This window comes from Cyprinus carpio, chromosome A18, assembly GCF_018340385.1.
Source record: "Cyprinus carpio isolate SPL01 chromosome A18, ASM1834038v1, whole genome shotgun sequence".
In the NCBI taxonomy this organism is placed as follows: Eukaryota; Metazoa; Chordata; class Actinopteri; order Cypriniformes; family Cyprinidae; genus Cyprinus; species Cyprinus carpio.
The window spans coordinates 25,887,150-25,913,837 of record NC_056589.1 but is presented as its reverse complement, the minus strand read 5'-3'; the positions used below and the strand labels follow the sequence as shown (position 1 = coordinate 25,913,837).

Below are 26,688 nucleotides of genomic sequence, written 5' to 3'. Positions count from 1 at the left end.
TATACAATGTGGTCCATCATGATTTTTATAACGTAAAGGAATAAGTCCATGTTTGTCATTTGTCAATAGACGTAAAAATGGTAATGTGGTGACTTTTTACACATTCTTTTATTTCATCCAGGAAACAGAAAATAAAATATTTTCTCATCAACAGTACTTGTTTCAGTTTCTGTGACAAGAATATCTTTATTAACAAAATAAAACAATTATCATTGCATGAACAAATAAATTTAGGTTGGCTGAACGCAGTATTGTTACTTAGAAGAACTATAAAAGAAATGTTGAGGCAACACAAAAGTCGTACTGCATCAAGTTGCCTTGTTTTTATGTTTTCTCAACAGTTAATTTTTTACAGTGTAGTTTTATAGTACTTTTCTCACACACACACTTTTGAGAAAATATAAACCACACACCACTCAAAAGAGCAAAATTAGAGAAAAAAAATTACTAAAATTTTCACTAAAATTATTTTTAAAACTATATAAAAAAAACTGTAATAGTATCTCAATTATACTAAAATAACCCTGTCTAGAACAAAGTAATATAATTTTCAATAAACCAGTTACAAATGCAATCTTTCAGATTACAAGAAAACAACAGTATTTAAACTTACTTTGTATTTTTCATATTTATTTATTTATTTTTATTTTTCTCATGGGCCAATTTAACTTAGGAAAAGGGCACGTTTTATTAAAAATATTCACATTTATCTAAACAATTATCTAACAATTAAAAGTGTTTAAATAAAAACAATCTAGATGTTTATCTAGATTATCACACATCAAAGCTAGAGCAGCATTCCCATTATAATTATAGCAACATTATAATTATTCCCAGCAACAAACCTGTTTAGTAATTAAATACAAACCTGATTCAAAAAAAGTTGGGACACTGTACAAATTGTGAGTAAAAAAGGAATGGAATAATTTACAAATCTCATAAACTTATATTTTATTCACAATAGAATATAGATAAGATCAAATGTTGAAAGTGAGACATTTTGAAATTTCATGCCAAATATTGGCTCATTTTGGATTTCATGAAAGCTACACATTCCAAAAAAGTTGGGACAGGTAGCAATAAGAGGCCGGAAAAGTTAAATGTACATATAAGGAACAGCTGGAGGACCAATTTGCAACTTATTAGGCCAATTGGCAACATGATTGGGTATAAAAAAGAGCCTCTCAGAGTGGCAGTGTCTCTCAGAAGTTAAGATGGGCAGAGGATCACCAATTCCCCCAATGCTGTAGCGAAAAATAGTGGAGCAATATCAGAAAGGAGTTTCTCAAAAACAAAGTTTGAAGTTTGAAAGTTTGAAGTTATCATCATCTACAGTGCAAAATATCATCCAAAGATTCAGAGAATCTGGAACAATCTCTGTGCGTAAGGGTTAAGGCTGGAAAACCATACTCGATGCCCGTGATCTTTGGCCCTTATAGACGGCACTGCATCACATAAAGGAATGCTACTGTAATGGAAATCACAACATGGGCTCAGGAATACTTCCAGAAAACATTGTCGGTGAACACAATCTTCCGTGCCATTCGCCGCTGCTGGCTAAAACTCTATAGGTCAAAAAAGAAGCCATATCTAAACATGATCCAGAAGCGCAGGTATTTTGTCTGGGCCAAGGCTCATTTAACATGGACTGTGGCAAAGTGGAAAACTGTTCTGTGGTCAGACGAATCAAAATTTGAAGAAAACTGGGATGCCATGTCATCCGGATTAAAGAGGACAAGGACAACCCAAGTTGTTATCAGCTCTCAGTTCAGAAGCCTGCATCTCTGATGGTATGGGGTTGCATGAGTGCGTGTGGCATGGGCAGCTTACACATCTGGAAAGGCACCATCAATGCTGAAAGGTATATCCAAGTTCTAGAACAACATATGCTCCCATCCAGACGTCGTCTCTTTGAGGGAAGGCCTTGCATTTTCCAACATGACAATGCCAGACCACATACTGCATCAATTACAACATCATGGCTGCGTAGAAGAAGGATCAGAGTACTGAAATGACCAGCCTGCAGTCCAGATCTCTCACCCAAAGAAAACATTTGGCCCATCATAAAGAGGAAGATGCGACAAAGACAACATTCCTATTCCTAAACTTGAGCAACTTGTCTGTTTGCAGACTGTTATAAAAAAATGAGGGGATGCCACACAGTGGTAAACATAGCCTTGTCCCATTTTTTTTTTTTGAGATGTGTTGATGCCATGAAATTTAAAATTAACTTATTTTTCGATTAAAATGATACATTTTTCTCAGTTTAAACATTTGATATGTCATCTATGTTGTATTTTGAATAAAATATTGAAATTTGAAACTTCCACATCATTGCATTCTGTTTTTATTCACAATTTGTAAGTGTCCCAACTTTTTTGGAATCGGGTTTGTACTATAAATAGTAATCTCAAAAACAATCTTGAAACAATAAATCAGGTGACTTATTAGAAAGCAAAACTTCCTGCTGAAAAAAAGGTGCAGAAGCTGTAGAACAGGAAGTGTGAATACTCTTTAAAGTAACTCTTATTAGCAGTGTCTTACATACAGTGATTTAGTATAACTATTTTCACTCAGAAATTTCTAGTAAATTTCACAAATAGTTACAAAGAAATGGCAAGTAACATTTAATTGAACATTCATTTTTTGTAATTTTAGAAATGTTTCCTTGGCAACTAGCTAAAATAAAATAAGGTCAAGTTTTTTAAAAAAAATAAGTGTTTTAATTAATTTAATGCTTATTTCAAGTAACATGGTTTTACTTTCAGTTTTAGTTAAATATCCTGATTTGAACTGCAATACTGGCTAACAATATGCCGTCTCACTTTGCACATTAAGAATAATATATTATATATTAATAATATTGATAAGTCATTTTCCATTGATTTCCTTTTTGATATTGCTCTTGCACCAAACCAATGGCAAACTCTGCCACTGCTTCCAAACCATATTTTACATAGAGATTTATATTTATAATTTTTTTTTTAAAAAAGTGTCATATTTCTTTTGAATCTTAACAGTTGGTTTTCTGAACACAGATATGGAGATTTACTGTCTAAGATCTGAATATGTTTTATTCACCCTCATGTAAAACTGAGGATTGACATAATGAGCACAGTCCAAACTCCAAAAACATGAGATGTAGATCAATTAAAAAGAAGTTCAGCATCAGTTACTAGTTGTACGGTAATTCACTTGCTCAACTAGCTCAGCTGGTTCATTTTTCTTTCAGGGTTTCATTTTCCCATAAGTCTTATTTCTGACATGATCAACAGATTCTGAAAACAGAAATAAAAAATGATTTCAAAGACAACGCCTCTTTAAAACAAAACCAAAGGGACAGCTGCAAGTTTGTGGTTGCATTCTTTTGCACATGCAGTTGAAATGTTTGTGCAAATAATAAAAATAAAGTGCAAAAAAATTGCATAATATATATGCTATATTAACATATTTCACTTGTATACAGTATGCATGTATATGCTATATTAACATATTGAAGTTTTAATAAAACACTTCTGGTCACAGTGGTGTGTCCAACCACAAAGATGTAAAAAAAAAAAAAAAAAAAAATGTACATGCTAATAATTCTTCGGCAGTAATTAAACCAATAGATGACTATTGTGTGTTTTCCTTTCCTGGAATTCATAACAAGATGAATTGTCATGAAGATGTCATTTCCTCCATCAGATACAGTATAGATACTACAATAAAGAAACCTGTTCCCAGATGCAGAGGACATCAGTTCTGATCAAGATGTCTCTCACCTCTCTGCTCTTGGCCGAGCTCCTGCTTCTCACCACAGTAATGGCCTCACACTTCTATGGCGGCTCGATGACCTTCAACCCAAGAAGGAATCATGATGGATCATACAAGGTGAGAACTCCTGAATTTTAACTGACTGAAAGACATTTATAAATGTATACATTTATGCATTTGGCATGTTTTTTTTTTTTTTGAGACAGGTTGTTAGACTGGTTGCTAACTCTCAGAAAAAGGTAAAAAGCTGTCAAACAGGCAATACCTTTTTAAAAGGTATAAATATTTAACATAAAAGTACTAACGTACTACGGAGCCCGAGAAGTCACTTGTAGGAGAAAAAAAAAAAAAAAAAACAATCCATGCCGACGGTTTTGCAATCCGTCCCCTCAGTTTATAAACCGTGCTCACGGATTCTTAAACTGTTCCCTCGGTTTAACAAATCGTGCCCACAGATTAATAAACCGTACCCACGAATTTCTAATCCGTGCGCACGCTTTCGCAGTCCGTTCCCTCGGATTTGTAAACTGTACTCACGGATTCATGCAGCAAGCTCCTAGGTAGCCTACGTGTTAACATACCGTTTTATTTAATATTATTATGTAGAATAGGCCTACAGCAAAGTGTCTTAAGTGAGTCTCTATCAAATGTAGTGCGAGGTGGAATACAACGATTTAATAAGAAAGATGTGCATCAAAATCTTGTTTAATTTGTGATCATCTTAGCACTTGATTATTATTATTGTACCCTACAATAAACCTGGCATTGTGACTGACTCTGGAGTAATTTGTTCCTCTTTTGTAAGTCGTTTGTGATAAAAGCTTCTTATGCATAACGTGTATAATAATATATACTAATAATAAAAATAATAGTTATTTTTATTATTATTATTTTAATTTATATAGCTAAATAAATGAGTGCACTTAAGACTGTAAAATGTTTGTAATTAAATAATTCATGAATGCTTTATTTTTAAATAACCTTTTACAGTTTGGAAATGTGTTTGTGTACTATGCTTTCTTAACACGAAGAGTTATTTTGGTGATTTTATAATACTAAGCTTTTTCCCCAGAGTTAGATGCATGCTTCACTGTTAATGTTATTATTAAATACCTAGGCCTATTATAACATTGCATTCAGTTAGTGAGCAAAGGAATGGCAACATAACCGGTACATTATTTGTTTTGTATTGCTTTTTACCTTCTTCTCTCGAAACTCTATGGTTTATTATTATTTTTATTCTTCTTTTTAGTGTTTATTTTAGGCTATAAAACACTGGCGGTGGTGTCTTATCCTATTGGTGATTAATGTAAAATAAACTATAAAAGAAGACTATTTTGTGAGTGCAGATCATGGTCTTATAGGCTACTATGAAAAATAATGTTTAATAAACACAAATGAATCTGCCTGTGGGAGCGGGGCCAGTGGCGGCTGCCATTGCTAAGCAACCATGACCTGCTCTCCATGAAGACGCAGAAGTTTCAGCAAAGGATAAATGGATTTCCAGCACTAAAAATCCCTTGCAGTAGCTCTGCTAATAAATTCATTTAAAAATGGCTATCCTTGTACAGCTATGATCAGCTGTTTCTCCATCTTGGCTTAGTTTTCAATTTTGTTACGGTAAAGGATGAAGCTGATTCGTTGATTTTTGTCACATGACCAGTTTAGATGTTTCATATAAGTATGTTGTTTGATAAACTTTTTATACAGAATTTTATACTAAAGCCATGTGTCAGTACTGTTTTGTTTGGGTTAAATGTGAATATGGCTGACAAAACTGAAGACACTTTAAAAAAAAAAGAAAAAAAAAAGCTGATCACAAAACACAAATTCTTTAAACAAACAAAAAAAACTAAATAGAGCTAAAGTATGTATTAATGTGTACTCATATGTACCCAATCATATATATATATATATATATATATATATATATATAAATATATATATATATATATATATTACATTTTTAAAGGGATTATGGGTATTGCAGAATTTAACCATAACAATGTCAAGTTAACAGTGTCAAGTTTTGCAGTTATTTAGCAAAAATACATGTCAGAAAATACAGTCAATATACCAATTGTGTGTATAACATCCTAAGTAAATATTAATGATTAAGATAATAAATCACACTCAACAGACTGTCAGTTTCAACTTCTCATGTCAGCTCTCGTGTAAGAAATATAAATTGTAAATCCATTTCAGTTGGATTTTGACAGCTAGAACTTACTTCATAAACCACTGATTTCTTCAGGTGGAACTTCGCTTCAAGGCGACCTACCATTCCTGTAGCGAATATGATTACTGGCCGTGTAGCTCTGGAGACTGTGGAAATGATGTCAGTACTGTGACTGGTCAAGTAGATTCAAGTCCCAATGGCAACAGCTGGTGTCAGTCTGAGGGAGTGATAACAAAGATGCTTTCCACCAACAGCCCATTCCAGCTCCTGTAAGTAAATTCATTTAGAAAAACATTCACTAAAAATATAGATCTGAACAAAATGTAAATATAAAATGTCGACATGCATGTTTCAACAGCAAAAGCAGTTGCTGCTGGATCTACAACACAGTCACAAATTCTGGAGGCTGGAGTCTTCTAACTTACATTGACCTTGGAGTGAGATCGGACACCTCAGAGCCTAACCGATCACCAATAACCACCACCCTACCATTTGTTAGGTAAAACAGCTGTTTATAAGAATAAATGGAAGCTTATGGTGTCTATTCATCTATTTTTTAATCATGATGTGCATTCAACATGATAAATTCATACAATTTTACACTACATTCATGTTGCCGTATTGTTTTTTGTTGCAGAGTTCCTCAGAACTGTCCCAGGAGGTACAATCTTTTAGCCTTTGATCCTGATGGTGACCATGTCAGATGCAGATTTGGACTTGGACAAAACCAGGAGTGTGGAATCTGCAACCAACCTGCTGGTTTTATATTGGATCAGGTGAAGAAAATAAGATAAGCTAGGGACATAAAATTTATTTCAGAAGTAGTGAGGAAGTTAGTATGTTCAGTGTACTGAATATATAGATAAACATATATGCAGTAAACTATCAAATCAATTTAAAAACATCATTTAGATAGAACATGACTTACATTGCTTAAATTAATGACAAAAGATTTTTTGATTGGTCCTCGTTACAAATATCTTTGAGCAACCATTTCATCTCTTAATATCTTGAGTAGTGTTTAATGTTTGGGTTTACACTTTTGCCCGATTTACTAAACAACTCTATGCCCATGACTGAAGCTTTATATTTAATATAAATACATTCTGTAGTATTTGCTGTAAGAAAATAGTATGCCATGGGTCATAAGTATTTCAGTTCAATCACATATGATTTTTCATTCACACTTTTTTATTTTCTTCGAAATGTAGAATAACTGCTCTCTATCATATTCACACACCTGGGTGCCTGGAGTTTATTCATTTGAGCTGGTGCTGGAGGATTTCCCCATTCAAAAGATTACTCTGTCCTACACCAACCAATTTTCAAAGGAAATATCTCCAATCAGTTTCATCAGAAGCCGACGTGCTGTTAATTATGGAACTGCAGCTATACCACCTCAAGCATTCTCACATACAACAATTCGTACAACAACAACACCTACAACAACCACTACAACACGTTCAACAACACCTACAACAACCACTACAACACGCTCAACAACTCGTACAACAACACCTACAACAACCACTACAACACGTTCAACAACACCTACAACAACCACTACAACACCTACAACAACTCCTACAACAACTCGTACAACAACACCTACAACAACCACTACAACACGTTCAACAACACCTACAACAACCACTACAACACGTTCAACAACACCTACAACAACTCCTACAACACCTACAACAACTCCTACAACAACTCGTACAACAACACCTACAACAACCACTACAACACGTTCAACAACACCTACAACAACCACTACAACACCTACAACAACACCTACAACAACCACTACAACACCTACAACAACCACAACAACACGTTCAACAACACCTACAACAACACCTACAACAACCACTACAACACCTACAACAACACCTACAACAACCACTACAACACCTACAACAACACGTCAACAACACCTACAACAACAACCACTACAACACGTTCAACAACACCTACAACAACACCTACAACAACCACTACAACACCTACAACAACCACTACAACACGTTCAACAACACCTACAACAACCACTACAACACGTTCAACAACACCTACAACAACACCTACAACAACCACTACAACACCTACAACAACACCTACAACAACCACTACAACACCTACAACAACCACAACAACACGTTCAACAACACCTACAACAACCACTACAACACCTACAACAACACCTACAACAACCACTACAACACCTACAACAACACCTACAACAACCACTACAACACCTACTACAACACCTACAACAACCACTACAACACCACCAACAACAACACCTACAACAACCACTACAACACCTACAACAACCACAACAACACCTACAACAACACCTACAACAACAACTACAACACCTACAACAACACCTACAACAACCACTACAACACCTACAACAACCACAACAACACGTTCAACAACACCTACAACAACCACTACAACACGTTCAACAATACCTACAACAACCACTACAACACCTACAACAACACCTACAACAACCACTACAACACCTACAACAACACCTACACCTACTACAACAACCACTACAACACGTTCAACAACACCTACAACAACCACAACAACACGTTCAACAACACCTACAACAACTCGTACAACAACACCTACAACAACACAGATATCAACCACAACAACACCGACTACAACCTCAACAACACCGTCAACAACGACAACCACTATGTTACCAACAACAACCACTACAATAACCACTACATCACCAATAACAACCACAACACCTTCAACAACCACTATGTCACCAACGACAACACCGACACTACACCAACGACACCGACTACTCACCAACGACAACGACACTACACCGCCAGCAACCACAACAACCACAACACAACCAGCAACTACAACAACACCTACAACAATTACTACATCACCAACAACAACAACCACAACACTTACAACCACTATGTTACCAACAACAACTACAATAACCACTACATCACCAACAACAACACCTACAACAACCACTATGTTACCAACAACAACCACAACACCTTCAACAACCACTATGTTACCAACAACAACCACAACACCTTCAACAACCACTATGTCATCAACAACAACTACCACATTACCGATGACAACCACTACACCACCAGCAACCACAACAACACCTACAACAACCACTACATCACCAACAACAACCACTATGCTACCAACAACAACCACTACATCACCGACCACAACCATTACATCACTGACAACCACAATGTCACCAACAACAACCACAACAACACCTATGACAGCCACGACGACACCTACAAACACCACAACACCTACAATAACTACAACTACACCTACAACGATCACACCTGAACCCACTAAGACCACATAACAACAAAATACAAACAAAAGAGCAAAATACCTCTTCACAACAATCATCTATCCAATAACAACCACTGCAGCAACAACAACAGCCTTACCACTGAGCAAAATACCTCTTCAGTTTTCTCTTCAAGGTATGTTTGGAAGCTTTGTAAAGTATGCTTTCAAATTATACTATATGTTTGATTAAATATATACTATACATACATTTCAGTTGATGGTCCAGCACCATCTTGCACCGAGGGAGAATATCTACCCCGGTTCCTTCACCCAACACCACATCATGGAGAACACCTGCAGGCTCGTGTAAATGAAGAGCTCGAAATCAGAGTGAAAGCTTTTGCATCTTTTTCTAGGTATTAAGAAAATTTTTTAATTAAAATAATAAATACTTTAATTAAAAGTTATAAACTGTTTTTAACTCAACTGAATTCGGAATAGTGTATTTCTGCCATGCATACTACATATATAATTTCTGGCAGATAGAAAGCTATGTCAGTAAGAGGAACAGGAGTAGAACAGTATGTTATTCCAAATTCAGCCATTGTCTGTAGTAAAAATAAAAACTGCTTCTGGTTGTTTTGGTGTGCAATGCTCTGTAGCACCTACCAGGTCAGGAGTTCAAAGAGGCTGTCCTTTTGGTGTGATATCTTTGTTTTGCTTGAAGTATGTAGTTTAGCTTTTAGTTGCAAAGTTTGGAACATGGTTGTGCGCTATTAAAGTTTCTCAATGTTTTTGTTTTATTGTTGTGTTTCTTGTCATCTAGAATCATTGATGTCATCATTAGTGGACCACTGAACAGCACAAAGTACAAAACCACCACTGGGGAATATGTGATCTACTGGACACCAACTGCAGAAAACTATGGCCAACACTTTCCATTTTGCTTCATCGCAGAAGGACAATACGGGTATGTTTACTAAGTAAATGTAATTTTAAAAAAAAATTTTTTTAACCAGTTTAAAATCACATTATGAGAAACACCTTTCTATTTTAAGTTTGATATTTACCAGTCTGAGATGAGGTGTGTTGTTGCAAAGGTGAATGCTGAAGGTGTGTAAATCAGTTTATCAATTTAATTTATTTAATTCCTTTTTTATGATAACGCAGACCCAAATAATAATGGAAATCATGAGTGACATGAAGTAAATTAACTTGAATAACTGAATTAAAAAATAGGTAATTAAATTATTTATATGAAATCAAAATTGACATTCTGTGGCTTTTAGTCCATGTCTATTATCATCTGTATGCTAGTGTGCACCTAAAGGTTGACAAAATTAACCTTTAGCCAATAAACACTTTTAAAATGTACAATATCTATCTACTTGGGAAACCAGACCACAAGTATTGATGACTCATCTTGTACTACACATTTGCTCCCGTTCATTTGATGTTGTTGTTCAAATTTCTTGCTCTGATGAAATATGTACATTTGCATGTTATTAATGTTATTTTCAGGACCTGTGGCACATGTAACCTGCACTCAAAACTCAATGTCAGTGACAGTTGAGAGATCCTCCATCAAAAACCTCCACGGTGACAACTTGAGACTGATAAATCCATCTTGTCGGGTTTACACCAACAGTACCTACGTGTTCACCAACACACTTCTAAATGAATGTGGTACTCAGATTGAGGTGAGCAGTTTTATAATCAACATTTACAGTCAAAATCAGATCCTGTGAATTCCAGTGATAAACTATTTCACCACTTTTGTTTCTTTATAGGAGAACAATAATGAACTCATCTTCAAGAATAAAATCATTACATTTGATGATCCCAGGGACATTATAACAAGAAAGAATAAGCTAGAAATCGAAATTATGTGCAAGTACCAGAAAAGGACCAATGTTACAATGGAGTTTGATATTCACAGACCACCAATCATCATCTCAGAAAAAGGTTTTGGCACATTTAACTATCAGTTCGAGTTTTATGCTTCTGAAAATTTCCACACCAGCAGGGGTCCAGAATCTTACCCGCTTGAGTACGATGTGGGCGATAAGATCTACATGAAGATCGAGCCCGTCACTCCAGTCCTAAACACTGAGATCTTCCTTGAGTCGTGTGTGGCTACACCTTACGATAATCCCAATTACCCAATCTCCTATCCCATCATAAAGAACGGGTGAGATTCTACAAACATTATTGATCATTTACACTTCTTACTCATGCCAATATTACATATTGCACTTGTCTTATCAGTTTGTCACAAATTATTCAAGTGCTTTTCTGTATTTCAGATGCAACGTGGAGAAACGGTTCAGTTTTTCTCAAGCCACCAACCATATATCCAGTTTGAAATGGAGGCCTTCAGATTCATTGAGTTCCATGACCAGGTAAGGTTAGAGTGGCATTTAGTCCAGACACACACAGAGAGAGAAACACACTAAAATTTGGGATCAGTAAGGTTTTTGAAAGAAGTCTCTTAATAATGCTCCAGAAGGATGAATTTACTTGATCAAAAATACAGTGAAAACAAGAATATTGTGAAATATTATTACAATTTAAAATATCTGTATTCTTTTAGAACATATTTTAAAATATAATTTATTCCTGTGATGTAATTTATTCCTGTGATGTAAAGCTGAATTTTCAGCATCATTACTCCAGTCTTCAGTGTTCTAATATGCTGATTTGCAGCTCAAGGAACATTTCTTATTATTATAAGTGTTGAAAATAGTTTTGCTGCTAAAAAACTGTGTGTGGAAATAATAAAAAAAAAAAAAAAAAAAATTCAGGATCCCTTGCTGTATGTCAAAAGAACAGCATTTATTTAAAATATAAATCTTTACTGTCACTTTAAACAAAATAAAGTGTCTTTTCCAAATAAAAATATAAATTTCTTAAAAAGAAATTACAAATCCCACATTTTTGGTTGATTTATTAATTAATTAATTTATTATCTGTGCACAATATGTTCCATACAAGTGCGAGGGCGATGCATTAATAAGAACTGAAATTTTAAATAGACAACACATTTTATTTTTATTGTAAATGGAACATTTCACATCAAATCTTTGGTCACCCCAGAGCTTGCATTTATTGTCATTTTTAATAATATTTAAAAAATGTCATCTTTCATTCTGATAGCAAATGGTCTATTGACACTGTGTTTAATATGCAGTAAAGTTATGCTGTCATGCATTTGCATTTTGGGCCGTTAACATGTTTTAAGCATTTTTCTGAAAGCTAGGTTTCTTTACATATACTCTAATATAGACTCCATAAGAGAATACAGCGCATCTCTACAAGTAAAATAAAATAGAAATATTTCTGTTTAACCCTGCCTTCTGTCACGGCCTCTTGCCTTTTCGTCTTTCTCTCTTCCCTCTCTAGGTGTTCATCAGCTGCTCAATCATCATATGCGAGGCAAACAATCCCAACACCCGCTGCTCTCAGGGCTGCGTCAACAGCACAGTCGCTCCAACGGCCCACCACCATCACAAAAGAGAGGCTCCCATTCAGAGCGCCAGTCACTTCATCTCCCAGGGGCCCCTGCGGCTAAAGAGGAGTGCATCACGTAAGACATCTCATTCATTCAGCTTATGTAGCAGATGACTGTATACTAAACAAATGGTGTTAACCGTTTCAAACTTTACTCACATTTCAGAGGCCCCCGTAAGCCCGGGACTGAATCTAAACCTTGTCGTCATCGCTATTTGTCTCATGGCAACAGTTACCATGGTGTGTGGAGTGATCGTCTACAGAGCCAGAGGGCAAAGGATCAGATACAAACCTGTGCCATCGCATGAGTTTTAGTTATGTCAGCTTATTTATTTTTTTTCAAAGCATAATACTTTATTTTGCCCGTGAAAACAGAGAATTAACTAGACTATTGGTGTGCTTTCAAAAAGCTGTGATAGGAATCTCTGGTCAAAGTGTTTTTTTTTTTCTTTCTTTTATAATCATTTTCAGTTCATATATATAAATTCTACCAGAGTTAATAAGCTTGATTCATTTCTGTGAATCAGTTTAAACTGTCTGTTTCAGTGAATCAGATTTCATTTGTGTCATTACTAAAAAAAAAAAAAAAAAAAAAAAACTGCACAGAAGACTCTATGAGTTATTGTGTTTTTTTTTTTTCTTTTTTTCCCCCCTCAGATGTTTTTGCAGTTTTATATGTTGGGCAATATGCTTTTTATTTCTATGTATTATGCTGGTGTATGTTGTTGATTTTCAGTGAAATCTGATGCCTAATTCTTTTAAACTAGAGTGTTACTGTATTTTACTTTGTGCATTTTTATTCATCATGACTTCAGTTAGTTTTGTTCAAAACATGTTATTCTGATTCACCTTTTAAAGCCATTTCAGAGCAAATACACACTGTAAATTGTGAGATGTTATTATTTGGCTATATTACCCAGCTACTGTATAATAATATAGGCCAACACAGAGACGAGATATTTTCAGAGAACCAGACATGCAAAACAATCAATCATTCTAATAATAGTGAAAACGTCTCCATGAAAGGTTATAGAGACAATGCCAAACAAATGTAAGATCAAAACATGCCAAAATAACCACATTTGTTTGACTATTGGGAGACCTTTGATTGTTCAACATCATGAGCATGAGTTTGTCCACCACACATATAAGGAGTGAACAATACTTATATTCTGAGGTATCTTTTAAATAAAGACACACAATAGCTTGCTAAAAAAAAAATGCTGAGACAAATGAAATGTACGTCATATACCACCAAACTAAGAAAAATGATTTATAAATAACTGCTCCCAATAACCACCAAAAGATACTTTTGTTATTTGATAAATCCAAATGTGACTGTTCAGTTCTATACGAGAAAGAGAAAGCCAGTTTGCAATAAAGGCCTTCAGATCCTTAAATACACAATACTGAGAAAACATTTGATTCAATCTATGTCCTGGGAAAAGGTACAAAGTATAAAGAATAGTTAGATTAATTATTGCAAAAAAAACATATTTCTCCCTAAGTTGAGACTAAACAGGCATTTGCCTTTTTAAAATGCCAAATTCTTTTGTTTTAACTATCAGAGCTAGATAATGCAAAACTGGCTCGGCTTCATCCAGCATGTTTACATGTTAACTTCAACACAGCTGTCCTCAGCGCATGTTGTTTCAGAAAATCACAGAATATGTCATGAATAATATAAACTTTGAATCATTAATTATTATTGTGTATTACAGTACTATTTGTTACTCGGCATGCAATTATTATTTTTTTTTATATTTTTTTTTTTACTATTTTGTTGTTACTGTTCATGTTTTTTTTTTCTATGCTGTGTTTGCACTTACAATCAGATCAGTTCTTTAATACTTGTTGAATACAAAATTTCTATTTGCACAATAATTCAGTAAATTAGAATTTTACATTGTCCACACAATTTAGTTTCTGCAATTAAATAAATCAATCTTCCTGAAAACACCCTTCTGTTGTGTTTAGTTATTATTATTATACTCATTATGTTTTAGCCATGATATCACTATTGTTTTTGGATTTTTTCCTAGAAGAATCCCTGAATTTGAAAAATCTCCCTTAAAGGGATAGTTCACCCAAAAATGAAAATGTGATGTTTAGCTTACCCCCAGGGCATCCAAGATGTAGGTGACTTTGTTTCTTCAGTAGAACACAAACAAAGATTTTTAACTCAAACCATTGCAGTCTATCACTCTTATAATGTAAGTGGATGGGAATCACGGCTAAAACATACAATAAAACAAAAAAAAACCATACACAGACAAAACCAAATTAAATCCTGTTGCTCGTGACAATACATTGATGTTTAAAGACACAAAATGATCGGTCTGTGCTAGAAACTGAACAATATTTATATTGTTTTTTTTCACTCTGATTCACGCAATGTCCGAACTGTAAGAACTCTCTTGAGTGCGTTCTCCTGAGCACGTTCTCAGCAGCAGGCACGTGAGGCATCTTCTTCTTCTTCTTGCTTTATGGAGAGTCGCAGACTTATAAGTGCATTTCCGCCACCTATCTCTCAAAAGGACCACTGGCACTCCTAATTGAGATTGTAGATAGAGTTTCAAAGGTCGACTTGAGAGATAGGTGGTGGTAATGCACTTATAAGTCTGCGATCCTCCATAAAGCAAGAAGAAGAAGAAGACACCTGCTGAGAACACGCTCAAGAGAGTTCTAACAGTTTGGACATTGCGTTAATCAGAGGTAAAAAAAAAAAAAAAAAAAAACTATATAAATACTGTTCAGTTTCTTGCACAGACCGATCGTTTTGTGTCTTTACACATCATTGTATCTTCACCAGCCGCAGGGTTTAATTTGGTTTTGTTTGTGTGGTTTTTTTTAGTTTTATTGTATGTTTTAGCCGTGATTCCCATCCACTTCCATTATAAGACTGATAGACTGCAATGGTTTCATTTAAAAATCTCCATTTGTGTTCTACTGAAGAAACAAAGTCCAGAGGCTAAGCAGATAAACATCAAATTTTCATTTTTGGGTGAACTATCCCTTTAATCTTTTCTAACCTTATTGCCCAGATCAGTGTTTTTTTAAATGCAAGTCACTGTTTCACACATTTTCATTTTGGAAAATGTGTTTCCAAAATGAAACACACATGATCAGTTTCATCCTTCAAGACGAAGATTGGAATCGAAAGAGAAGCTAAAAGAGTTGCTATGTAGCACACCCTAATTGTGCAAAACATCAACAGCATTCAGTTGAGCCGCAGAAATGTAGCACGTATCAAACAACATACCTATTGAATTACAGTGGTTACCATTACATTTCTCCGGCCTTGAAGAGGAACAAAATGGCTTTGTTTTCATTTTGAGTCCTACTAGAGAACAAATCAATCAAACAGCCCAGCCCAACTTTTATGCATTGGTATTTGAGTAACACAATTGTCACGTTCTGTTCTCGTCTGTTCCTGTTTCCTGTAACTGTTGACCTAGTGTTTGCCTGTTAATCAAGTTCACCTGTTGTTCATGTAGTTTCTTTGTTTACCCTTGAATTTAAAAACCTGATTTCATTGTTCTCTGTTGTTGGTATTTGTTGTGGTTGTGCTTTACTATTGTTCCTGTTATCCTCTGGTTGTACCAGTTTGATTTATTAAAGACTATTTCTGTTGTATTCTCTACATTATGCACTTACTACAGCCAACTATGCTGACAAACTTTACAATAAGGTTTGATTTGTTAACATTAGTTAATGTATTTAGGTATCATAAACTGTGAGTTTGACCATCAACCTCCACTTCTTGATCAAAAAGCCTCCCAAAAGTGCATTCTATAACATCAAAAAAATGACTTTGAAAACTGTCCATAGATAATACAGAAAAGTGTGCATAAAATATTTAATTAAACAATATTTATTTAGAATATCATTGAAAAAATTCAAAATAGTGAAGGATTTGAGAAATATATTAAAAGTATGCTGAATGTACAGAAAGTACAAAATTACTTAATGTAAATTTGACTTTTAACCAGTATGTATTTATTTAAATAGATTTAATTAATGTATTTAGAAGGTCATTGAAAAAAAGTATTTAAGATAGTGGATGAAAGCATACAGACAAATATGGATCAAATAGTTGTATTATAATTTGAATATTTATTATTTATTATATTTGACTATTTTATATGACTATAATATTTTATATGACTATTTTATGACTATTTAATTATCATCATTATTTTCAACACGAACACACTTCCTTTCTATGTATGTAAAACAAGCATATTATAAATTATAGTTTTTGCTCTTACTTAATTCCATTTATGAATAACTTTCAAGGAAATGATGGGAATCGTGAATAACCTGAACACATGCTATTCTTTGCTCATTGTGGAATATTTTAGATATATTTGACATATCAGGTGGTCAGCAAATGGACTGCAGCAGTCTGTGAACATGATGTCTGAGGCTTCAACCTTGAGAACATAGAAAGTAATAATGAAAATGTTTAAAACAGTCATGTACAATTATCTTTATGATTTATAATGCTGCATTCCTATTGCCATGAAAAAGGCTTGGCCCAAGCTGTAGAAATAGACTTGTTATTAATATGTCAATCCAATTACACTGGAAAGACTTCATTGTTGATGATATTGTTACATTCCTAAATTAGTCTAGGGCATTAAATAGAAACGAACAATAAAAAAAACAATATAAAGAATAAGGTTTGACTTGTTCATATTAGTTAATGCATTAGGCATCATAAACTAACAATAAACAACACTTTTACATCATTTATAACTCTTGTTAAATATTTATTTCTACATATAAAGTTTTGTAACTTTTCAAGTTGCACAGATGTACAGTTCTGATATTGAATTAACATGCATGAAAAATGAATAAAAATAATTGTGAAAATTCTTTAAAAAACAAAAAACAACAGCTGTTGTTTATCATGAGCTTCTGAAAGCTAATGCATCAGCTAATGTTAACAAAGTGAACATTTTTGTAAAGTGCATTTTTGGAAGACTGAATGCAAATAAATGAAATTAATTAATTAATGCTGAGTGGTCATGTTTATATGCCGTGACTCTGTGACTCTATATGATAGCACTGTGCCTGAGCAAGTAATTACTGAAAGTGAAACTAAAGTAAAAATAACCAAACACAATACATTTGTTGTTACATTAAGGTTGGGTATAGGACAAAGGACATTCTTATCATGATATTCAAGGTTTTACCAGCCCTTGGGCATTAGTCATAATTAGTTATCATGTGGCATTCATCAGATCGCATTAATTTACTGTTTAGATATTAATCTAAACTACAGCTCTGCATTCTGCCATGAACACAGAAATTCTCAAATAATGTTTTTACTGCAAGATCTGTATAATTAAAAGTAATTAAATGTAGATTAGAGGGATTTGGGATGTCCCGTGTAGCCAGATTTTTGACTGTCTGCATTAATCTGGCCTACTTCGCAATTTATTTTGGCCCAAATAAAACTTCACATAGAAAAAATTTAGTTAAAAAAAAGGTGTTTTTTTTATAAAATGTGTGTACACTTTATGAGCATTTGTTTTCATCCAAAAAGAATAAAATACTGATTATTTTACTGCAATTAAAACATAAAACACTGAAAATATAGCTGAATAAATGTAATCCGGTAAATTTCAACTTCACAAATGTTCACAGAAAGTTTAGGAACAAGTATTTTGTTTAGAGATGTAAATGTGCATGTTAGTGTACACTTGACAATCCAATCCAGATCTTAAAGTTTCATTTCTAAATAATAACAGAAACTGGTTATAGAAAAACTCTTTGACCTCTCCAGTCTGGAATTCTCAGATAACAGGTTTTACCTGATTGTATTCACATTGTTTTCTGAAATAAACCTTTTCTATTTCATCACTGACACATCCATCACTCGAAACAAACCACATATTTTCCCCTCAAGCTGTGTCTTTAATATATGATTTTGATTTTAATACAGTCCTATCCTTCCAATTTTTTTATGAATGTATCAGCAAGCACTCTTCAGTGTCTGGAGTCCTTAGAAATCCATTTCAGATCTTTGTTTGTTTGCAATTTGATCTTTCATTGCACTGTGGGTAAGGCAGGTGGCATTTAAGAAAGCAAACAGCTATTGTTTAAATAGAGATATATCTTATGTCAGTTCATTGTTATGTAGGAGTGCTGGCAACCAGGGGGAAAAGATAACAGAGCTAAAAATGTTAAATATTCTACTCAAATTTTACTCAATAATTTTTTGCAATGAGATACAGCATTTGGCATCGAAGCTGTGCAATAAGAAATAAAAAGCAGTGCATCTTTTCAGCGCATCTTGCCCCTAGTGGACTCTCAAGACAATGTCATACTTTGTATGTGCATGATGAGGTGTGTGCTTTGTTAAGTGAGTTCCAATCAATAGCTGGTTTCAGATTTGAATCATGTGACTTCTCAGAAAAAGCAAGTAACTACCCTCCAATTTTCTGAGTGTGATTCAATGCATCACACGAGAATGCTTCTGAACCCATCCCTGAATTCCTGCTCACCTGAGAGATGTATAAAAGCAGTTGCTCAGATGCGATTCACAGGTGAAGTGAGCTCAGGGGCTCAGGTACCATGATGTCCTCGGCTGTGGTGTTGAATCTTCTGCTTCTGGTGTCCATTGCTTCAGCAGGACACCATTATGGAGGCTCAGTGACCTTCAGCCCTAAAGGAACCAATGCAGATGGGAGCATGAGTGTGAGATTTTATTTCGTATTTCAATTTTAAAAATGCAAAATTATACATACATTATGCAACACTGCTCTATATTTATCAAATTAATAAAAATGGTCTTTTAGAATTGCCTGTTTGTAAATGTTTTATTTTTTTAGCTAACTAGATTATAACTATACTCATTCTAATGCTGCATTAAAATGTATCAGTGTCAAAAGACAGGGAGATGCTATTTTGGAAATAATTCAGATGTTCTAAACTATAGCGAATAAACTGTGATAATGTGTGAAATGATGAAGGTGTCTAAATAAATATTGGTTCGACTGTATATAATTGAATTTGTAAAATATTATATTTTGAATGATATATTATGATTTTTTTAAGATACAATGCTGTCGTTGTGACTTTTATTAATGACTGATCTATATAACACCTTAATATATATACATATAAAACAGAAATCAAAATAAACTCTACCAATGAGTATTCTGACTCTACCAGTGTTCTACCAACAGGTTGAGTTTCGATTCAAGCGAACCTATGACTGGTGTAGCTCTAGTTGGTGGTCCTGTGCTTCTGGAGATTGTGGCTATGAATCCAGCAGTCAACATGGTGAAATCGATAGAAGCTCTAACGGCAGAAGTGGTTACACCAACAGCTGGTGCCAAGCAGAAACTGTTGTCACAAGAAACATCCACGGAAACACACCCTTTGACCTGCAGTGAGTAACTGAATTTGTTTTAAATGAAAATTGAAATGTTCATTCAACATTATATAAATACACTACTAATACACCACAGGGACAACTCATGCTGCTGGGTGCCCACATTGAATGGTGTTGATTCTTGGTTCCTCCAGGCACATGTAGATCTAGGCATAAGAGGTGACACCAATCAACCCAACCGATCACCTGTCACCACTACTTTACAACTTCTACGGTAACTCTTATTTCTATTCAACATAGTTACTATGGACAGTATTAATCACTTATGAGAATGCATTTTAAAACATCAGCCTATAAATTAGAAAATATGATGAAAATATATTTTTTATATACTGTGTATATATATATTTATTTATTTATTATTTTATTTATTTTCTTTCACTAGTGTACCCCAGAACTGTCCTCGTACATATCGTCTGATGGCCTATGACCCAGATGGTGACCAGGTCATATGTAGATATGGAGATCAGCAGCATGTTGAATGTGCCACATGTAACCAGCCAAGTGGTTTCCATCTAGATCAAGTAAGAAACAGACAAAAAATCCACATAATAATGTGATATGTAATGGTATGTTTTCACAAATACGAACCAGTGGGAAGGTCAGAAATCTGTGGGTGGATCTTTGTGAAATGGGGTAATAACAATGTGGGCTTTTTGAATGAAAGGGATTGTTCATTCAAAAAAAAAAAAAAAAAAAAACAACATCTAAAAACCTTGAAATTTTTTTACATTTATAATACATTTAAATAAAAGAAAAGGAAATAAATGAAATTGAGTACAATCTTTTATAACCTTTACTGATTCTACGATATAAAAAAAAAAAAAAAAAAAAAAAATGAAATACTTTTAGGACGTAAGAAAATGCTGAATCTTTTTGGAATCTGTTTATTTACAAGAACCGTTGGAACGAAACAACTCATCAGAATGAATCAGGCTTTCTGACACTACAAATCAGAGAAAGAGAGCCATTTAGGATGAAATGATTCACTAGAACAAATCAAACATACAGCAAAGACTTGATAAAGAAGGGCGCAAACATCTTTTGAATTTTGTCTTTGAACTTCCATTTTTGCTGTAGTGCTAACATCACTGTTGAAGAGTAAATTAAATTAAATTAAATTTATTCATTTAGCAGATGCTTTTATCCAAAGCAACAGTGCATTCAGGATATCAATTTTTTTACCTATTGTGTTCCCAGGGAATCGAACCCCCAACCTTGCTCTTCGTAACGCAATGCGCTACCACTTGAGCTACAGGAGCACAGTAAGAGTAATTAGCTAAAGTTATCATGTGCATTGTAATGTTCAAAGATCAGGAAGATTTTAAAACCAGCAGTTCATTCAGAAATTCATATGACCTAACCTTTAGAAGAAAAGGGGCGGGGCTATGTCCATACAAATTAGATTGGATTAGAATTAGAACCACACAGATGTGGTTATTTTAGTAGTTTCATTTTATTTTCACACCATTAGTAGCATATTCTGGCAGCTTTTTATTAATCTGGTGACCTGAATGGTTTGGAAATAAAACCAAATGAACATCCACTAATATGAACATTTTCTTTCTCCATTAGCATGCCTGCACACTAGACTACAACTATGCCTACACAACAGGCGTCTACGGATTTGAGCTGATTGTGGAGGACTTCCCAAGGAAACACACCACTCTGGCCTATACTGATGGCTCCAGCTCTTACAGATGCGCTCTGAGTGGTGGAAGACACCAAACGTCAATCAGTATGACACCGTACCCATCATGGTATTACCAAAGTACCACAACTGGTCCATGGTGGCAACAAACTACATCTGCTTTACCATGGTGGGGGTGGTGGCAACAACAGCAACAATCGACCACCACTCCACCTACAACTACACCCTGGTGGTGGTGGTATCAGCAACAGCAACAATCAACCACCACTGCACCTACATCTCCATCATGGTGGGGGTGGTGGCAACAACAGCAACAATCAACCACTACTCCACCTACAACTACACCGTGGTGGTGGTGGTGGTATCATCAACAGCAACAATCGACCACCACTCCACCTACAACTACACCATGGGGGTGGTGGTATCAGCAACAGCAACAATCGACCACCACTCCACCTACAACTACACCATGGGGGTGGTGGTATCAGCAACAGCAACAATCGACCACAACTCCACCTACAACTACACCGTGGTGGTGGTGGTGGTATCATCAACAGCAACAATCGACCACCACTCCACCTGCATCTCCATCATGGTGGGGGTGGTGGCAACAACAGCAACAATCGACCACCACTCCACCTACAACTACACCATGGTGGTGGTGGCAACATCAACAAACAACCAGTCCTCCACCAATGGCCCAGTGGTGGTGGTGGCTGCAGACCACGACCACAACCACAACAACACAGCCACCTCAAGAGTACACAACTTCCATGACTTCACATCAGCGTTCTTATGAACCTTTCAGCAAGCTCCCTCTGCAATTCAGTGTTCTCGGTAAGGCTTTCTCAATGACCAACTAAACAAGAACACATGGTCATCATATTAGTAGTATCAGTGTGCCTAATGTGTGTCTTTCTCATTTGCATCATTGCAGTTGATTCAGCTGCTCCTTCCTGCACTGAGGGATATTACATACCTCTCTTTGTGTCACCAACTCCACACAATGGAGATGAAATCCAAGCTACGCCACTCCGTGAAGTAGAAATCCGCGTTAAGGCTGCAGCAGCTTATTCAACGTGAGGAATCATATGTGAATGAAATCAATGCATCAAGTTATTCTGATTATTAGATGGTGTATAACATGTTTTTTTTTTTGTCATTCCCAGGGTTACTGATGTCATTATCAGTGGTCCTCTGAACATAACTAAGCACGCTTTGAGCACAGGAGAGTACGCCATCAGATGGACACCAACAAGGAGCGACCTCGGAGATCATTTCCCCGTGTGTTTCATTGCAGAGAGCATGAGCGGGTGGGTAAACTATTAATCATATTCAAAATCTAGCAGCTAGCAACCTTTCAGATGAATTGAATTTCATAAATATTACTATTTATTATTGATTTACAGAAACAGTGTTTATCAGTCTGAAATGAGATGTGTCATTATCAACGTTGGACGCCAGACTGGTTAGTAATTAGCTTTTACTTGGACAACTATGTTTTGCCAGCATAAATAAAGCATAATTTTGGTAATCAATTCTAATGATTGATCACATTCACAGTGGATGCAAATGTGATTTGCTCTGCAACCAACATGGTTGTTGAAATTGAGCAGTTGCACTCCGTCGGGCTCCACAAGGACTATCTGCGACTTAACGATCCCGCCTGCACTTTGGACTCAAACGGCACTCATGTGGTGGCAAACATCTCCCTCAATGCTTGTGGTACCATGATTGAGGTAAAACTCTTCTCACAGATTCAAAAGAAACAATTTAACAAAAAAATGAAGTGGTTATCATCAATTACTCATCCTTATGTCCTTTCGAACCGAATTTTGTTTCCCATCTTCCATGAAACACACAAGACAGAACTTCTCTTTTCCAAACAATGAAAGCAGAAAAAGCGCTATAAGAGCATCATACAGTATATGATCCATATGACTTCTTTTGTGGTCTTTTTTGGTGCTTTTTTGTAATAAGTACCATCCACTTTTCTTGTATGGAAAACAGAAGCTTGGACATTCAGGATGGAATGGCACTGATGTGCACAAATAATGACAAAAGTTTCATTTAGGCACAGTTAAAACCATTAATATTTAAAACTCCATTTCCTTCTACAGGAGGATGAAGAGTACATCATTTTCAAGAATGAAATTTTCTCAACCGATGACCCAAACAGCATCATTACCAGAAAGCACGAGGTGGAGATTGAGTTCTCCTGTCGTTACGAGAAGAAAAACAACATTTCACTGGAGTTCACTGCACGAAAACACATAACCACCATCACCGAGAAAGGCTTTGGTACCCTCACCTACAGCTTCGGACTTTTCAGAACAGCAAACTTCTACACAGAAATCGACGTGACTGCATATCCGGCAGAGTACGAGCTTGGTGAGATGATTTACATGCAGATTGAATCCCAGTCTACAATCAACAACACAGAGCTTTTCGTCGAATCATGTGTTGCGACACCATACAATGACCCCAACTACCAAACATCCTACACAATCATCCAAAACGGGTAAGAACAATCAACCATGAGCTGCAGACGCATTAGCACAATCAAATGAATTCACTCACAATGGATTTGTTAGACTCTATAAATCACATCTTCACCGATTACTGTATGTTCTTCAGCTGCATCTTGGATGAAACGGTTGAGTTCTACACAAGCCACCAGCCAATGGTCCGCTTCGGCCTGCAAGCTTTCCAGTTCATTGGAATGCATGAGCAGGTAAAAACTGATTTATTGGATTATAATGAAAGCAGTTAAGCAGTTAACATACAGCGTCAAAGCAATGCTGCTGCTGACTGACCAATCAGAATCAAGTATTCCATACAGCCAAGACATCGTCTCTCTCCTTCTCTCTAGGTGTTCATCACCTGTTCGGTGATTCTGTGTGAGGCAAACAATCCCAACACCCGCTGCTCTCAGGGCTGCGTCAACAGCACAGTCGCTCCACCGTCCCACCATCATCACAAAAGAGAGGCTCCCATCCAGACCAGCAGTCACTTAGTCGCCCAGGGGCCCCTGCGATTGAAAAGGAGCATAGAGCATGAAGGTAAAACCTTAGAAATAATTTAACATATCAGATCATTTCTATAGAATGTGATAATATTTTAAAGGTGCATTAAGTATATAGCTGGATGTGAAGTCTTGTAATTTGTGATTTAATTTCAATACCCACATTGTATTAACCAGCACTTTTGTGTGTTTTTCACAGTGTCCTCCACGGTCTTGAACCTGAATCTGGTTTTCATTGCTGGATGTCTCCTTGCAGCCGTTGGCATGGTGTGTGGGGTTCTCATCTACAGAACCAGGAGATCCGACGTCAAATATCAGCCTCTTAAGTCAGATGACATTTAATGGATCATCTCAGAGACTACAAAAAATGTGTCCTCTTTGCTCTCTCAGGGAAAATTCTGGCTTTGAAAGATTTGTTGATCTTTTTTTTTCTTTCTTTAAATAAAATGTATTATAAAATGTATTATAAAATGTATTAAAATCCATAAATGGTCTTTAGGGTTATTTTTCATAACTGTCACTGTTTTGGTCTATTAGTGTGTATCTTTGTATTGCACTCTTCACACTGCTGATGAAAATACAATCTATAAAGAGTGTCAGATTGATTTAAAAACAGTTCAGATAATGCATATCCACAAAGACAATAAATGAACATAGCTCCTATATTGTTGTTTTAGTCTGCTTATTAAAGGCCATTTCTCTGAATACAAGCTACATTGGAAATGCATGCATTATATAATTGCATTCTAGAATTAGAATGCAGAAGAAATGCTTTCACAATAATCCAATGAAATCAGAACCAATGCCAAATGGGCTCAATAAAAAAAAATAACCATGAAAATATTCAACATATAGCATGATTTTTATAGAAAGTGGTAGTATTTTAAATAGTTAAGCTGACTGAAATGGTTCATGGTTAAGGTCTAAGACTCCTAAATAGATATTTTACAAATGTTTTTTGTTAAAAATTATGTAGGAAAGGTAATAGTTTAATTTATGACAAGAGTGCACACTCAAAAATCTACATCATAATTGGAGTTCAGACCTTTGTCAAAAAAAGTCTTTTTCGTTGCCTTCTTCTCTATCACACTTTAGAAATAATCAGAAATTATATATCAACTGAAAACTTAAAATCTCAAAATTCATCCTTTAAAACCCATTTTAAAATCAGACATTGTATTACCATTAAAAATGGTACATCAATATCATGTTACAAAATGTTTTCGTTCATAAATTATAAAAATTTTAGTTTGGATCGTGCACTTTACAAGTCTATGTTTAAACATGTGAGTGACAGATAAGGGGTTAAAAAATGTATGAAAATATCTCTGAGATTGATCCATAAAATCTCATGTGTTCAGTGGTGAATCAAATGGTCAGTCTTTTCAATATCAATGTCAAATGGACTCAATAAATAAAATAACCATGAAGATATCAAAAAGGAAAAAAAATGTAGTATACAGTAACACAAATAAAATCATAGACATTGTCAGTGTGTAGTTTTTAAGTATAACAAATGCTCCAGTTCACTCACTCACAAAGAAAGCTGTAATTAGGTTGGGGGGGGGGTCTTCATCAGGTTGAAATGCTGATGCCACACTGAGACAATTGTGAAAGCAGCTTCTAGTGTGATGGCGTGACTGGGAAACTTGAGGTTGTCAGCACAACACTGCATTGTAATGAATCAATCAATCAACCATTGTTGCATATGTTTACCATGTCTCGTCTGACATGACAAAACTATCACACCTGATCATACGAGTCCTCAAAATGAAAGCAAGAAAGATCAGCGACAAATCATTTTAAACTATCAGTTTAACAAAACAAAAAAAAGT

General features: G+C 35.3%; 1 protein-coding gene, 1 long non-coding RNA gene and 1 pseudogene across 2 annotated transcripts; 2 read left to right on the top strand and 1 right to left on the bottom strand.

The window, feature by feature from the left end:
* Positions 1-9,371: 9,371 nt before the first annotated feature.
* LOC109108934 lies at positions 9,372-14,726 on the top strand (annotated as a pseudogene).
* Positions 12,694-19,421, bottom strand: LOC122148612. Its single transcript, XR_006162509.1, has 3 exons — positions 19,285-19,421; positions 12,929-13,026; positions 12,694-12,826 (listed from the first exon to the last, which is right to left on the bottom strand). It is a non-coding gene; the product is annotated as an uncharacterized LOC122148612 (long non-coding RNA).
* LOC109108940 lies at positions 19,304-25,528 on the top strand. The gene is made up of 13 exons (XM_019122058.2): positions 19,304-19,477; positions 19,969-20,174; positions 20,254-20,391; positions 20,563-20,701; positions 21,753-22,665; positions 22,766-22,907; positions 22,998-23,141; positions 23,238-23,296; positions 23,392-23,567; positions 23,949-24,349; positions 24,466-24,562; positions 24,701-24,890; positions 25,053-25,528. The coding sequence occupies exons 1-13, from the start codon at positions 19,355-19,357 to the stop codon at positions 25,193-25,195; spliced, it is 2,871 nt and encodes a 956-aa protein (XP_018977603.2). The 5' UTR covers positions 19,304-19,354; the 3' UTR covers positions 25,196-25,528.
* The last annotated feature ends 1,160 nt before the right edge of the window (positions 25,529-26,688 follow it).